We start from the raw sequence: 16,308 nt of genomic DNA, 5'->3' as shown, positions 1-16,308 counted from the left end.
CAGAATTATATGAAGTAGAAAAATCGGTGTCAGAACCTGAACCTCCACAGTAATGCACAGTCTGACTCAACACCCTGCTGCCTTTAGGGAATGTCTCAAAAAAAAACAAACAAAAAAAACAACACAGAACAAGAACAGACTGACTACGCTAAAAGTTATTATCTTTTAAAGCTTCAACTCAAACTGGTGTATTCACCTATTGAGTAAAAGTTAATTCTACCTTTAGCACAAAAATGTGAATATTTTTATACATTTTATACTGCAGGGTCACTGTAAAAGATAAACTACATCAAAACTACATTTTCCATCCATTTTCTCCTACTTCCCAGATTTAGGTCTGGCTCACTGAGGTTAGATTAATAAAGGTGCAGCTGTTGTACAGTGGATTAGAAGCTACTGGTTTGCTTTTGGGGTAGACGGCTAGATATCGTTTCATTTTATAGATAAAGGGCCACCTGGAGTTATGACCTTTCTGGAAGTTGAGTGTTAACTTGGAGTGTTAGTTAGGGTGTTTCTTTTAGCACACAGTCTCCTGTTGGGTTGCCTAGTAGCTTCAAACTTTCCAAATGGAAAAAGTTCCGTTGGTCTAACGCTGTATGTTCTTCACATGTAAAGCAGTGCTCTAAACATGAGATGAAAAATAATCATCATCTAATGCGTAATAACCATGTTAAATATAATTCTTTCTATCTGACATCAGCCCTGAGAAACACTTCTCACAGAAAATAAGCTGTCTGATAAAGCTGATTTCTGCTTCTCACACAGCTCTAAGTACATCTAAACTTAATATGACAATTTAGAACACATAGAACATCTGCTTGTTTTTCATTGGGTCTGATGTTTTTGGTTGGGAAGAAGAAAAGCCCCTAACTGAGGATATTCTTCTAAACCAATACAACACCAAGACACATTAGATCAGCTGCACATTAACCGCTCCTGCGCGCAGTCCCAGTGCAGACCTCCTCTATAAAACAGACTCCATGTTGTCACACATCTCGTGGTCCTCCAGGTTGTATATGAACTTTGTCCTGTTGGTTGGATTCTGCGTGATCTCTTTGCCCAAATTGTCCAGAGTCACATTAGAGGCAAAGAGTTCAGTGGGTGTGAGATATCCCTCACTGTTCTTGATGTATTTCTTGTAGTTCTTTCTCAAACACTGCCATGTGGTGGTGTACAGGAGGAAGGCTGACGACTTGAGGACGATGGCGATGCTGACATACAGATGCCTGTAGGCCACGTTGTCGTAAAGCATACAGGCGCCCTTCTCGCCGCACACTGAGCTCCAGAAGAGACAGGTGGAGTCGATGCCCATGCCGAAGATCAGAGGGGGAGGGATGAAGCCTGGAGCAGGAGGCGATTGTGGACAGACAGCAAGTCAAAAGGTCAAAAAGCCTACCAGTTTGAATAGTGGTTTGCTTTATATCCACACAGACAAACTGATGAAGTTGATTTCAACTGGGGTGAAAAATTGCTGTGACGTTTAAATCACGGCACAAAACTGCGGGGCAACAGTGGATAGCACACACGACAACAGGACTGATTACGAAGTGTGTAGCAGTCTGAAAGAAGGACCAACTATTTCTGTTTGTGAGTTTAAATACAAAACAGAAATGAAAGTTTAAAATATACTGTAAATGTGTTAAGTGTCTTACCAATCAGTCTCAGGAGCAGGAAGAGAACCCCAAGAGCATAAGATTTGAGCTCAGGACTCACGGTTCTGAAACAGGAAAGTATCAGGGATGAAAACCATTACTAAGAAGTTGAATAGCTCATCTGAACAAGTGGTCACGTGTGGATAATAATACAAGCAAGGCACTAAAGGCTAGGGGTTAGGATTCAGATTTAGATTTGACTTCTTAAAATGTGGGTTCAAACAAGCTCAAAGACCTCTGCAACCTTCATTTGGTTTTGTCATTGTGCCATTAAGATGTACTGGTTTTAATATAATTATTCTCACTCAAGTCGTTTCTGAAATCTGTGAGGAGAAAGCTGAACCATATTCTAAACAAAAATGTCAGTAATGATCCTGCACTGCATGAAAAATCGTGTCAGGACAACTTAATGTACGGTAGGTTGAAGTAGTAAGTTGTGTATTCTATGTTCTCTTTATAGAATACACCCCATAATGCTCCTTGTCACTATAAATAATATAATGTTACCCTGTTTTAGTATATGACAACTCATTCTCCACATGGCTGAAGTGACTCCAGCTATTATGCCCTGGATCACTGTAAATGTCAACAGCACCCTCTAGTGGATTAGTGTAGAACAGCAGGTCTCATCCAGATGCAAAGTGATGGAAGTTATTTAATTGATTATGTAATTTAATCTGATCAATAGAAAACCTTTTTGAACAGCTGAGATGTTTTCAAGGACATTTCTAAGTTCCCTAAACATTTTAATAGTAGTGTGCATTGCTATGGAGGTGTTGGTTCTTTTAATTCTTTTCTTTGAAGGAAATGTACATGTACAATGTACATGTGGTGGAGTAAAAAGTTTTACAATACTATATAGTACAATATTTTCATCTGAAACATAGAGGAGCAAAAGTAAAAGTAGCATAGAGTGGAATACTTTTGTAAAGTACATTGAAATTGTACCTGTACAGTACTTAAGTAGATGTGCTTGTACTTGGGTACTGAGCAACACTGGTCTCCTACCTGATAAGGATGATGACGGAAGGAGTCTGTGCCATAGCTCCGATCATGCTGCACACACAGATAACACACAGGAAGGTGAGAAAGGCCTGCTGACAGCCTGGAGTGGGACACTTTCCTGGTAAAGCCACTGCCTCTTCACTGGTGCTGGATATACACGAACAGCCGGTCAGGTTCTGACACAAACAACAGAGAGAGATCAGAAGTTACTTTAATGTCCAAGGAAAGACAGCTGCACTGTGCAAATGTGTCCAGTGACCGCAGTGATCATTATACAGCTGGTTTCAGACAGTGTTATCATGTCCACTCACTGGTCTGGTGCAGCCAGCGAAGCAGGCAGAGAGGTAGGTAACCCCATTGGAGCCACAGACAGGACTCACTGATGCTGTGTAGCAGTTACAGTTACTGATGCACGCTGACTCTGGTCGCTGCCAGGTCTGCAATGTCCTATAGAGAATGTCAAAGAATAAATTCATAATAATGAATAAAGTGTAATGATCACATCAAATAAGAACAGTCACAATAAACTTTTCTAATCAGACTTCTTACATTTCTTTTCAGTTATGCAACATTTGTATTTTTTTTTTAGAAAGGATTAGGATTTAATTACAGAGGGCACTTTACGAACTGAATATTAAACCACTAAACAGTAAAGAAACTGTGTAATCAGTGAACCAAAGGCAAATATTTCTGGCAGTTGTCAATTACGTAATGAACATGCATTTGAAAATACTCCTTGTTCACGTCGCTCTTACTCATTGGCATAGGCCACAGTAACCCCAGCAACAGGTCCAGTGTCACAGCCCAAGAAGAGAAAAGAGACGTAGCAGGCAGTGGACACCAGGTTGACCAGCATGGCCATTCGGACAGCACCCAGAGCAGACAGATTCAGCTTCTTAACCAGCAGCCCTCCGAGGAAGATACCCAGACAGGCACAGGGTATGGCCGTCATACCTAGGAATGACAAGGAACCCACAAATGAGGCTTTTTCTTGGTTTGCACAGCCTCATGATAGCTTATTGACAAAACTTTACCATCATAAAAAATTGGGGGGTATAAGCAATACGCCTACCTAGCAGCTGATTGGCTGAGGAGGTGGTCAGGTTGAACTGCTGCTCTAAGTATTTGCCTAGAAAGGCAGCAAAACCAGCAACCACAGCGATCTCCATGCAGGCTGCCAGTGTGATGCAGCTAAATACCGGATTGGAGAGTAGGTGCCTGGTTACCCGAGGGATTACTGAGTCAATGGAGAAGGAAACAGAGAGAGTGGTAGAAAAACACATATGGAGAGTTTCACAGCCCTCGTCCCTGTAACTGCCTCTTACCTCTCAGATGCTGACAGACTGAGAGTCCACTGTTTATGTCAAAGCTGTGAATGACCCCGTTGGGTTTAGTCTCCTGGAAGTCCAGGGTCAGGGAGGAAGGCAGCATGGCCTGCTCACTCTCCGCCCCACCGTCCATGTCCTGCTCGTCCAGCGCCTGGGGGAAGCCGAACATGAAGAGGGCTGACAGGAAGAGTAAGGCACCGCAGAGGAGGAAGCCGCCCCACCACGCCCCGATCCAGCGAGGGTCATCTGGGGTGATGTCCAGTTTACCTGAAGGGCACGTGGAGGAATTTGCCACAACAAATGGAAATAGATTGATGTTGTAAGATTAGATTTCACAGATCAATATAAGGACCCACAGTTCCAGCAGCAGTAAATTGTACTAGTAATAGTTAATTCCAACTCACTGGTGTCGATGAAGACAGCATCTACATAGACTTTGGTACAGATAGAACCTAAGATGAAGCCACAGGCCGGGCCGAACACTAATGTTGAGAATAAAATACCTGCAGGACCAAGAAAGAGAGAAGAACACACAGTCACTTAACCTGAAGGTAAACAATGGCTAAAATGCAATATTGCAATGTTAGCAGCATTTAGTATTTAAATTAAATAACTTTGGTGTGCAGCAATGGGAACACTTACAGCCAGCAACAAACAAATGTGCTGCAGAATAAATACATACATGCATTTCACCTTGACTTTCAGCAGAGGGCAGCAACGTATAAGACTGCAGTGTTACCAGGCTGTTATAATGTGCAAACATGATGCTTTCCTTTAAACAGCATCTTCTGCTGGTAAATTCACCTCTAACAAATTATACTCTATTGAATCCATGCAATGATACTTCTATAGCAGTGACAGTAGATCTACTGTCACAGTAGATCTACTGTCACTGTCGTAGGTTGCAAAGCCTCACTGATTTAAGACCTGATTACCCAATCAGAAACAATCAAGCAGGAAATGAATTCTTTGAGTAAGAGTGCTGAGGCTCTATAGTAGGGAACCACTGATCTGGATGAGTTTCTGTCCCATGCAAAGCTGCCCTGCTTTGCTCCAGAGGCTGAGGTTTCCAGGAGGCAGCAGACTATGCAGGACTGTGTGTATGTGTGTCAGTGAATGTCACATAGCAGTAAGCTCCAGCAGCCTCAATTCTAAATAACAGAGCAACAGCAAAGGAGGTTGCTCCCTTATGACAGAATAAGAAAGCCAATCATGTTTTTTTGTGTGTGGAATGTAGTGATTAGTGGTGTGGTTATCACGACAAATAAAACAAAACAAAATAAAGCATCTGACAATCAGATGGTAGCTTTTTATAGTATATAAAAAAATAAAATAATCAATATAAAAACCCCTATCCAGTACAGAGCTCTAAAAATAAAAATAAAAATAAAAATAAAAATAAAAATAAAAATAAAAATAAAAATAAAAATAAAAATAAAAATAAAAATAAAAATAAAATAAAATAAAAATTATTAGTTATTAAACCCTAACTGATGCAGTAAGTAGCTTCTCATTTCTTAAACAACAAGTAGAAAGACATCTTGTGCTTGTGGAAAATATGTTAATCTGTTTCAGAAGCGTCAAATTATTGTCATGAATCAAGCAAAGAAAACATCTAAGGAGACTGATGAAACTAATAAAACTGAACTCGTTAAGAACTGTCCAATGGAAGAAGATCATATAAGTCCAGATTTAACCTGTTCCAGAGTGAAGAGAGGTGAGTGAAGTGATGGACCCATCATGCCTAGTGCCTACTGTACAAGCCTGTGGAGGCAGTGCTATGATGTGGGGTTGCTGCAGTTGGTCAGGTCCAGGTTCAGAAACATTATGCGTCTAAAGAATGAGGTCAGCTGACTACCTGAATATACTGAATGACCAGGTTATTTAATCAATGATCGATTCATCAGGCTTAAATTGTGAAAGAGTGGTTCAGGGAGTATGACACATCATTTCCACACATGGATTGGCCACCACAGAGTCCAGACCTTAACCCTATTGAGGATCTTTGGGATGCTGGAGGAGACTTTGTGCAGCAGTTCAGCCCTCCCATCATAAATACAAGATCTTGAAAAATGTATGCAACTTTTGACGGGAATAAATGTTGTGTCATTGGAGAAGCTTATTGAAACGATGCCACAGTGAATGAGTGCTGTAATCAAAGCTGAAGGCGGTCCACTATGCTTTATGTCCACATCAGCGGTCACTGATGTCAGTAGGATTGAAGTCAGGTGACAAATGAGGTCTATGATTTCAACTCAACCACCAACTAAAGGACAACCTCCTGTTTCCTGCTCTCATTTCCATTAGGGGTCAAATCACAGACACATGCAGGACAAGGCAACTAATCTATAATGTATGTATGCAGGCAGGCTGACAAATGCACACACACACACAGAAATATGGCAGTGAACCAGAGGAAAACATTGGGTCCCGGCCAATCTGGCCTACACTTCACCACGGCTCCACATTCTCTAGACTTCACTGTGGGCAGCTTTACTGTGCCCCCCTGCACAACAAAGAGAAGAGAAAGAAAAGCCTGGAGTGGCCTTCAAATTTAAACAGCTGATGACAACTGCAGCAGTAAGTGCAGCAAGGAAGAAATAAAATAAATAAAGCTTTATTATTCTGCGTGAAAAGACACAAAGCTTATAATCATATAGCAACAGCTGCTACACCCTGGACTGAGGCCGGTCTGTTGTCCGGACTCAGTGACAGTTGGTACAACTGAGGCCACGTCTGTGGAGGGACAACGGAAGCCTTACAATGAAAGAATGTACTGTATGCTGTACTTGATGTTGGGCCACACAGTAAAAGTTTTTAACAGTGTTTATAACTATAGTATACTGTAATTGAATACTGTATGTTATAGACAAGTGCTTGCAAAGGCTTCTGAGACCAGTGCAGAGACGTTTGCTTTTGCAAGATTTGTATGAAGCTCATTCTGCTTGAGTGGTTATAGAAAATATCAGCACTGTCCAAAACACAAGACCAGTAGGACTGCGTTCATATTCAAAATAAGTAAAACAAAACAAAACAAAACAAACAAAAAACAAACAAAAAAAACATTTTAGCAGTAATTCTAATTATGTAAATGGATAATACATTTCACAAAACCGAAGTATGAATGACAAATTATTATCTTAAAATAAACAAATATATCCCACAAAAGCTCATGAGGTTAAGAACATTGAATTTAATTATGCTTCTTCATTGTAATTTGACAAATATAGCAATGCTGGAAGTATGAGGTGCACATATTTTTAAATGCATTGACTATAAAAATCAATGCCTCTAAGATTCATTTTCACTGAACTAGTTTAGCATTTGATTGCTCATTAGAGGCAGATTGTAAATCTTTGTGATCCTATCGACTTTACAGTGACTGCAGTTCTGCCTCAGTGTGGCCATAGATGAAAGCTGCTGATGCTTTAAGTGTCTTTGAGCAGCAACTGAAACAGTTTCGGGGACAAACAGTAGAATCAGATACAAAGAAAACTAACTAACTAGCTGTGACACTTACTAAAGTACAGATCATTTGGGGAAACTTGGAGCTTTAGCGATGACATACCACCAGACTCCGGGAGCTTGGTCTTTGTCTGTCTGACCCAGACATTTGAAAATGGGAAGTGGAGACACTTCACTTAAGCTGAGAGCTTGTAGAGGATTTGATGGCTCTCTCTTACTATGCGATTGTGAGTTAAATACCATTTAACATATAGTAGCAACTTAAATCTGCCCTAAATCTGACACAAGTTTCTAAATGACTGTGACTATTAAATGTATTATACTCAAGATTACAATTTAAAATATACATTGATGATACAACTAATGCACATAAAGTACTTATAAACTACAGATATGTAATTTATGGAGAGAATATGAGGGGTAAATTGTAAAGTTTAAAAAAAAAGAAATGTAAGGTGGCAAATTTTTCACACATTTATCAAAACCAGTAGGATCAAAGTGATTTATACTTTATACAGAATTACGATATAAATTAATATACAAACTGATAGCCTGGTGTATTTTCTGCTTTAATTAATAAATAATTGCACACTTAAGCCTAACTGGATAATAGCACCTTCCCGTTGTCTGTAGCGATAATTAATGCAGCAGAGGCAAGGTCATCCTGTGTAATGCAGGGCTCTCTGGTCACAGTGCCTGCACTTGAATCATTTCTCACTCAGACTCACATTATAGCACAGTTTAATCACTGGCACTCTGTATCTTGGCAAAGGTGCTCCTAAAAGGTGCACATATAAAACAACCTGGGCCGGTCTGAACGGACAGAGTGTGCTGAGTCAGCGTCCGTTCCTTCCTCTGCTGCCCTACAGTGAAAGAGAAATAACTCCAGCGGAGTAAAAACATTTTGGTGCAGTGGACTGTCAACTTGCTGCCTTACAGAGCTTCATTACATGCATGATACTGACAAATGGAGGCTAAGATATGATGAAGGGAGAGAGAAACCTGGGCTCCATAGGCTGCTCTAATACTTTGGTTTCTTACTGTAGGGTTCAGTGCTGTGATGGAACAGGTCTTAAACATTAGCGACCTCAGCCTGAGGTAATGTGTATGATAACTGCTAATGAGAAGCTTGAACTGAGGTGGGCCAGTTTGTGAAATCACACAGGGATGGCCAACCCTGGTCAGCGAGAGCCACTGCACTGCTTGTTTTCAAACTATCCGTTCATCCCCGCAGCTTCTGATTGGCTTAAAGAAAGTGACACTGGTGATCCTTATAAGCATCACCAGTACAAACACGAACACTCAACACACTCGATGGTGAGCGCTGTAAACATTATACCTGTTAAACACTGGCAAGGTTTCTTTATGCTCGTGTTAACATGAGTTCAGCATTGAGCTCAAAGCACTGCAGCCTTGCAGAGCTGCTTGCATGGCTCTACACTCATCATCAGATCTCACTCTTTATTGTTTATGCTGCAGTGCTGCATTACTACACTGTTTAAATCTATTCTCTCTCTCTCTCTTTTTTGTGTGGTTTCCTCTCAGCAGCCTGAAGGCAGATGGTCAGCTAATGGAAAAAAATCATCTGTTTAGTTTTACCAGCCTGCTATTTGATCTGCTGCTCACATTGATTGAACACATACACACATTCAGGAACGCACACAGACACAAAGTTGAAGCGCACTAATTAAAAGTTTACGCTAAGGTTTGAGAAATAACAGATATAGGACAGTTGCATGCTGGGGGATGCCATGACAACTATTAAGTGTTTCCTGGTTTGCTCTCAATCGCCTGCGACCTCAATATCTCATTCAGGCAGTATTGATCTACGCAGGGTGAAGATGTGGCCACAGCACAGCAGTCTCTCTTTCGATCATCTGGTTTGTTAGTGAGTCTGCAGAGAGCTGCTGTTTTAATATTTAATCATCTAGTTAGATCTTTGCTAAACAACTCCTAACTGCTTCTCTGTCACGTTGCATTATTCAAAGGGTTTTTCTTACAAAGCAAGTGTGTGTTCACAGGTCGGGCTCGTCAAACAACGCCTCTGCCATGAAAACGAGAAAGGGGAGAAACAGAAAAGCAGCAGGCAGCACGTAACATGTACGTACACGGCACAGAACAGGCTCCATTCAATTACCATGCTACCGACAGATGACCCAGCAGTCCCGCTGTAGGAGGTAACCATGGCAATCAACATGCCTGGATTGTGTAAAAACAGAGATGAGAAAAGGGGCTGGGGGAGAAAAGAATAATAGGCTATCTGCAAGTGTCGGAGGAAGGAGGCTGGGGGATGCTATGAAGGGAGGAGCTCTCTATGGGCTGGAAAAAGCACAGTGTACCGGACCAGGACGCAGAGCATGACATCAAATCGGATTCAAGATTTCAGTCTAAAATACAATGTATACATATTTCCTAAACACTACCAGCTCACCTGTGGTAATACAAAATGGTAGTACTTCTTTAAGAAATGTACTTCAGAGATGTCCTTGGTTGACTGACTACACTGACAGATCCAGTCCATCACTGGACTAACACTGACAGACAAACACACACACTCAGATACGTACTTACAGGCAGTTCTGACTGTCGGCACTAGTCCAACTGAAATCACAGTTTGCCATTTCTGGTTCACATTTGTTGTTTTGGGTGAAATGTCTCAATGACGTTTTCCCTGAAAGACTGTGATTCATGTTTGCCTCAGGATTCATATTATGCTAAACAAAGACTGTGAGCATGATAAATATTAAACCTGGTAAACATCTGCATGTTAGCGTAATCATTATAAATATGCTGATGTTAGCACTTATGGCAGCTTGATATACAGTATGTGGTGCTGTAGGCTCTTTGCTTTGCATTATGCTTTTGAACTGTGTGTACATATGTACATAGCTCTACTTGGCACTTGATCCAAACCTAGAACCTTCCTGAACACAGAATAACAAGTGAACTGTGACTGTTAACTTGATGTAGAGAAGTTAAATTTGTGGATTTGTTATTATATTATATAATTATAATTTTATATTATAATGAAGTGCTTTATTTTTTAGTATAGAGCAGCACAATGCCTTGGGTTTTCTAAATTAAAATAGAAATTAACTGCAATGTCTTCCATTAGGCATTTGATATGAGTTGGCCTCTAGCCAAGCATTGGGTAGGGTGGGTTCCTGGATGCAGTGCTAGCCTTATTTGCCCTCCTTCCTCTCCTGCACCCTACGTCCATCTCTTCCTCTCTCCTCTCATCCACTCAGAGTGCTGTTGGCAGAGAACGTACAGATCAAAGCACGCACAGAGAAAAACCGCAGGCCTTCTCACCCTGCAAGAGGTCTGCACTGAAACACGAGCAGAGACAACGCAACAAGACATAGACTAGCAGAGGAGTCTGCGAGGAGGTGCAACTGATCTTTTTTTTTTCTTATAATGTGATTGTGTTTTTTGTTAGTACACATGATCTGTAATACCTATAATAATTTAGCATCATTCATCATCTCTACTAAAGTGATGGAAAGATCCAAGTGGAGGAAAGTATCTGCTCATGATCCAAACCATGCAAGCTCAAGCTAGTTTACAGAGAAATGCATTGAAACTAATTGGGAGCAGCTTCATCATGCAGCAAGACAATGATCCAAAACAATCTCCATCCCCACAAAGGACTTCATCAAAGGGAATAGAGTGGGAGGGTTTGGACTAGTCCAGTTAACCCAATCAAACGTGATTCAAACAACGGAAGGAGGCTGCAGGAAAGGCCCTGCTGCAGCTTGTGTGGCAAATTAACCCAAATTAACAAGGAACATGTTGTAAATACAGTTCATTCAAACATTTTGGAAATTATCATGACATCACTTTTAATCTGTATCACCAACCCAAGCACATGATTATTTTTGTTATTCTTGTTTGTTATGGACTGCAGCTATAGAATGACGAGCCTCCATGTTCTTGTGTAATTATGGGTGAAACTGTGTGATGAACTGTTTGATGTATATACATTTACAATATAGGTTGTATATTTTAGATTTTTAGTGGAACTTTTCACACTTGAATATTAAGCAGCCTACACATTATTATTATTTCCGTCTCTTTTATTACTCTTTTTTTTCCACCTCATCTCACTCTCTGCACCACCCCCCACATGCAGCACTGTTACTAGCAGGTCGTTGAGAGGTGAGAAGAACAGGAATGGCACAGAGCCTCGGTGCGTGTCGCTGCACTGTTGCCTTAGCAACTCTGGCAGACAGGCCGTAATGTGTGTTATGTCGACCTCTTGGTTTCTGCTGTTAGTATAACCACAGCCCTCTGACGCTGGTTGAAGATGGAAATGAAGTCCCTTGCTCAAAGGCACCTATGTGAGAAATGGAAGGATCACACCCACGACTTCCCTCTCATCCACAACAAGGCAGGAAATATCTCATCTTGTGATCTGTGAGTAATGGTGAGCTCAGACACGTTGGGTCGTATAACTACAAGAAAATAAAGACGTAGTGCTATGACTCCCTTTTATTGTTACTTCTGACTGCTATGGCTGGAATTAGCCACTAGAGACATTGTGGTGTACTATATATGACACCATGCAAGTATTTATCATACATAGTCATACATCCCATCACACATGACTAACATGTTTGAGAGCCAGGGATATTTCCGCTCACTGTGCAAACTCATTATCTGGGTAGGACAAGTCAATACTGTGAAATCACAGAAATATGTCACTGCACCTGTTCTATTTTTTCAAATGTGAATGTTGGAACTGTTTTACATACAGTACGGTCATTCACCTTAACAGTTTCCTTTATGGTCAAGAAATAAATCAGTCTTTTCTTGGAGTTGGCCAGTTGTATTTTCTTTTTACAGTATGTGAACAACGGGACAGGAAAAGAGTCAGATTCATAATGTGGCTTGTTTCTGTGTATCATAATGACAACAGGCTAGATTCATGTGTATTTATTACACCTATTCCACATCTTGACCTCAACAGAGAACTATGCAACTATGAAATGGCACCAAAGCTGCGATTCGCTACACATGACAGTGGCACAAGAACACACACGCTCGTGCTCACACAAACACTGACAGTGGATGACACATTATTACACGTCATAGGGCTAGAGAAAAGCATAGACTGGGACAGGCTAAGCAGAACTTGTGGATCAGTATTATTAGTTTCCAATGTAGCAATTCTACTGCGCAAAATGGCCACTTCAGTTTACAAAGGCATATTGCTGTGCTTGACTGGTTCTTTTGGGACACACAACATAGTTTGTTTTACGAGAGCCGAGTAGCCGTGAGTCCTCAAAGGCATCACCTCGCCGGATATGCTGCCTACCAAGTGATTCCGGTGAAAGCACTTAGCTAAGAGAATGCAGACTTTAATTATACATTACTTTGTATTGGCATGTTAATCTACATTTATGCTAAAAGAATTCTGCAGCCAAACCTTCCAACCACTACTTTCTCCTTTAACTACTTTGTTACATGAAAGTTTTGCTGATGATTACTTCAGCAGTAAGGTTTGGTTTAACGTAATACTGTACTCTTAAAGTTCCGAAACAAGCCTTTCGTGTTCAGTGTTGATCATTTACTGTAGTGCACACATAAAAGATTAATACCTCTGTCATGCTTCAGTTATGGCAACATAATTGTCTCATTTTGACTTTGATGGATTTTATAACTGTACAGGTTTTATTGCGCAATTGGCCTTTGTTTCTTATTATTTCCAGCTAGCTGGAATTGCAAGTCAGTTGAATGCAAGAGCGTGAAGGAATCCCACTGTTGCTGGTTGTTCAGTTCAAAGATCACAGATCCTGTTTTTTGTTATTAAAACTGCTCGTCTTTATCGATTCAAGTTGTCAATAGCCATTAAGATGAAGGTGCTGTTTGTTCCTCATTCCATCTCTGAATACTGCATTGGTTTGATGTTGTTTGTTCCGATGTTTCCTTCCTCTGTAATGTTAAATATTTAATAGCACGGAAACCACCTACCTACAACACATTTATCATGTCATGATTGTTTCTGTGGTTTTTGTGGCCTCTGAGTAAGCTTTTAGTCAGAAAGGAACGTACTGTATATCAAGGTAGATATGACACCAGAGTAAGCTCACTGAGTCTAGTCTGATATTTCAGCTGCGTTCAGCTGTTGCTCAGTGTGACTTACCTATATACAATGACGAGTCCTTCTTGTGTACATGGTCATCGATGTAGGACACTCCGAGAGGCTGCACAGGTGTTGCTCCAATGCCCAGCAGAACCTGGGCTCCGATCAGCAGCAGGTACATCATGTTGGTGTTGGCCCTGTTGCCACATTTAAAGCCAGAGTCTCGATTTTCTGACCTGGTGATGTTGGAGCAGACATCCCTGCCATCCTCGGTGTGCCACGAGTCGCCGGCCTCGTACTCGTACTGATGAGTCAGGAACTCCGGCAGGGCTGACAGCAGTGCCCCCAGTGCCATGACGATCCCGCCGCAGCCAATCAGGCGGGGTCTGTGGGCCTTGGCGCCAAAGTAGCTGACAAACAGGATGAGGGCCAGGTTGCCAATTTCAAAACTGCTGGCGATGACGCCAACATCGGCACTCTGGAGGTTGAAGCGTCTCTCCAAGGTGGTCAAAACACTTACCTGGCAGGAGAAACAGAGACAGTACAACTGTTACGAAGCACCTTACAACTACAGCCGTGTAGGAAACCTAACTTTCTAATACAGTTATTTTTTTCACTTGATGTTCAGGTGTTTTTCAGCCATCTGCCACTTCTTTAAAGTTCGAACCAACAACAACAACAACAACAGTTTGATGACACACAGAAGCTGAGATGCTCTGGAAGTGGAGCTGCTTCCAGCATCGTCACCCCCATCATCCTCCTCTCAAGGCAGCCCTGAGGTAAGTGTGATGGCAGCCTGAGAGAAAAGGGACATGTGTATGGCTTCGGGCAAGAAACCTCACGCAGCTGTTCTAATTATGCAACCAGCTGTGCTCTTACACATGTAAGTGATGAACTGGCTCATCAACGGGATCGATATCAAAAGGTTGGTCAGAAGTTATTTTGAACGTCTGTTAAACCGGTTCTTATGATTTAACCAGGACTATGCAGCTGAAATCAGATGGACCACGTACAAATAATCTTTTTGTACTGCTTATCTGCTTTGTCCTGTCAAACTCCACTGAAATTAATTAATATGAATAATTAATTAATTTCCTCCAGCTCCAGTTGAAAATTAACCCCCACAGATGTGGGGTTAATTTCTTTCTATTAATACGACTGTGGAACACTAACCTAGTTTTGCCACCTTACAGGACACATGGGAATGAGCAACAAAATGTTCCAGCTAAATGATTAGTTACAATTTTGCTGTCGAACATTCAGCTGGTGTCCACTGTTCACTTCAAATGATTACAAGGCTCACGCTCGGGGGACACAGTTCTGATGTAACAGCATCCACAGCAGATGACCTGAATGGCATAACACTGAAGAGAGGCTTTTCCACTTTTATAATTATGATTGACTCATTTATGTCTAATCTAACCTTCCAAACACAACACAACAGAATACGATCTACTGACAATATAAATTACTGAACAGCACAGGGAAAAAAGAAAATCCAGACGAACTCAAGGTTGTTAAACAGGTGCTGCTGTGCTCACAGTGACCTTCAGTTATTAAAGCTTACTCCTAATAGCATGTGTCTTTAATGTGATGTGTACTGGTGCAAAACACTTAAAAGTGTAAATCTGATCAAGTTTGGTTTCTTAAACATTTGTATGCATCAACGTTTCATAACAGGCTATATGTCAACTGACTGGCTTTTATCAGCCAGGTAATCTTCAGTGGAGCCTCTCATATTTATCTTCTGACAGTAAGTGGTGGGGCCAGTTCTAATGCAGGCACTTATCACCTCATCAATAAAATATCAGCTCTTATGGTAAAGGCTTCGGCCACATCATACACAGTTATTACTCCCACTGCACCTCAAAACGGATTCCACCTCTCACCTCTCTTTTAAATATTATATTTTATTCTGCTCCTAAACTAAATGAATCTATCTCATCAGCTGACCTTCACCCCTACATTATATAGCACGTTATTTTGATTCAATTGTGCCTTGACAGTCGTTTCTGGAGACGCAACATAAGATGTTATCGCTTCTATCTTCCATCGCGTCATGTCCCAGGCCTGTGCCCTCCAGTGTCAAAGGCCTCCTGTGTTGTGAGCAGAGCTGCTACGTTGGGTGGACCTCCCCGGCGTTGGCAGTGTTTCGTAAGCTGCTCTCCAACACACCATCAATAGATGCATTTCAAATTCCCCGACAACACGTGGAGCCCACGGCCGCTGTGACGCGCTTTGTGTCGTGCAGATGGTGCAAAGGCCTGATGGACATTACGCAGCAACTCATCAATCAGTGAATGCACCGCGTTCCCGTGGTTACTGGAGGATGGGATTATTCTAATGTGATCAGAATAAATCGATTAGTAGCCGCAGCAGATGAAGCACTGCATCGTTACTCACTGTCTGCCTGTGCCGGCTTTGAAGGGCGCTGCGCTAACCCAATGTTACCTGAGTTCTAGCTGCGGAGACATGACCAACAACACTGTGTCCATGGTCCGTGTCCACGGAGACTCACCAGGTAGGCGCCCACGGTGCCCTGTGCCAACATCAGCGCACATTCCGACACCAGGAAAATCTTAATGTTAGAAAAGCACGAAGTCTTCTTCTGGTTGTCATCCTGCTCCGGGTCGTCGCTGCTGCTCCCCTCTGTGCAGATCTGGTTTTTAACCTGCATCATTCGGCTCAGGCTCCGGTCGGGTTGGACGGCATTAAAGTGAACGGGTTCAGTCCGGCGGAGAGCATCTGGTTATGGTGGCGAGCTGCACTGCAG

The 16,308-nt window shown here is 41.7% G+C and overlaps 1 protein-coding gene across 1 annotated transcript; it reads right to left on the bottom strand.

Annotated features, from left to right (window-relative positions):
* Positions 1–964: 964 nt before the first annotated feature.
* LOC113174683 (solute carrier organic anion transporter family member 3A1-like) lies at positions 965–16,212 on the bottom strand. The gene is made up of 10 exons (XM_026378770.1): positions 16,054–16,212; positions 13,596–14,055; positions 4,390–4,488; positions 3,983–4,252; positions 3,730–3,894; positions 3,413–3,611; positions 2,969–3,104; positions 2,661–2,833; positions 1,653–1,717; positions 965–1,341 (listed from the first exon to the last, which is right to left on the bottom strand). The coding sequence occupies exons 1-10, from the start codon at positions 16,210–16,212 to the stop codon at positions 965–967; spliced, it is 2,103 nt and encodes a 700-aa protein (XP_026234555.1).
* Between the last annotated feature and the right edge of the window lie 96 nt (positions 16,213–16,308).

The sequence above is a fragment of the Anabas testudineus genome, chromosome 3, assembly GCF_900324465.2.
Source record: "Anabas testudineus chromosome 3, fAnaTes1.2, whole genome shotgun sequence".
In the NCBI taxonomy this organism is placed as follows: domain Eukaryota; kingdom Metazoa; phylum Chordata; class Actinopteri; order Anabantiformes; family Anabantidae; genus Anabas; species Anabas testudineus.
This window is presented reverse-complemented; position numbering and strand designations above follow the sequence as displayed.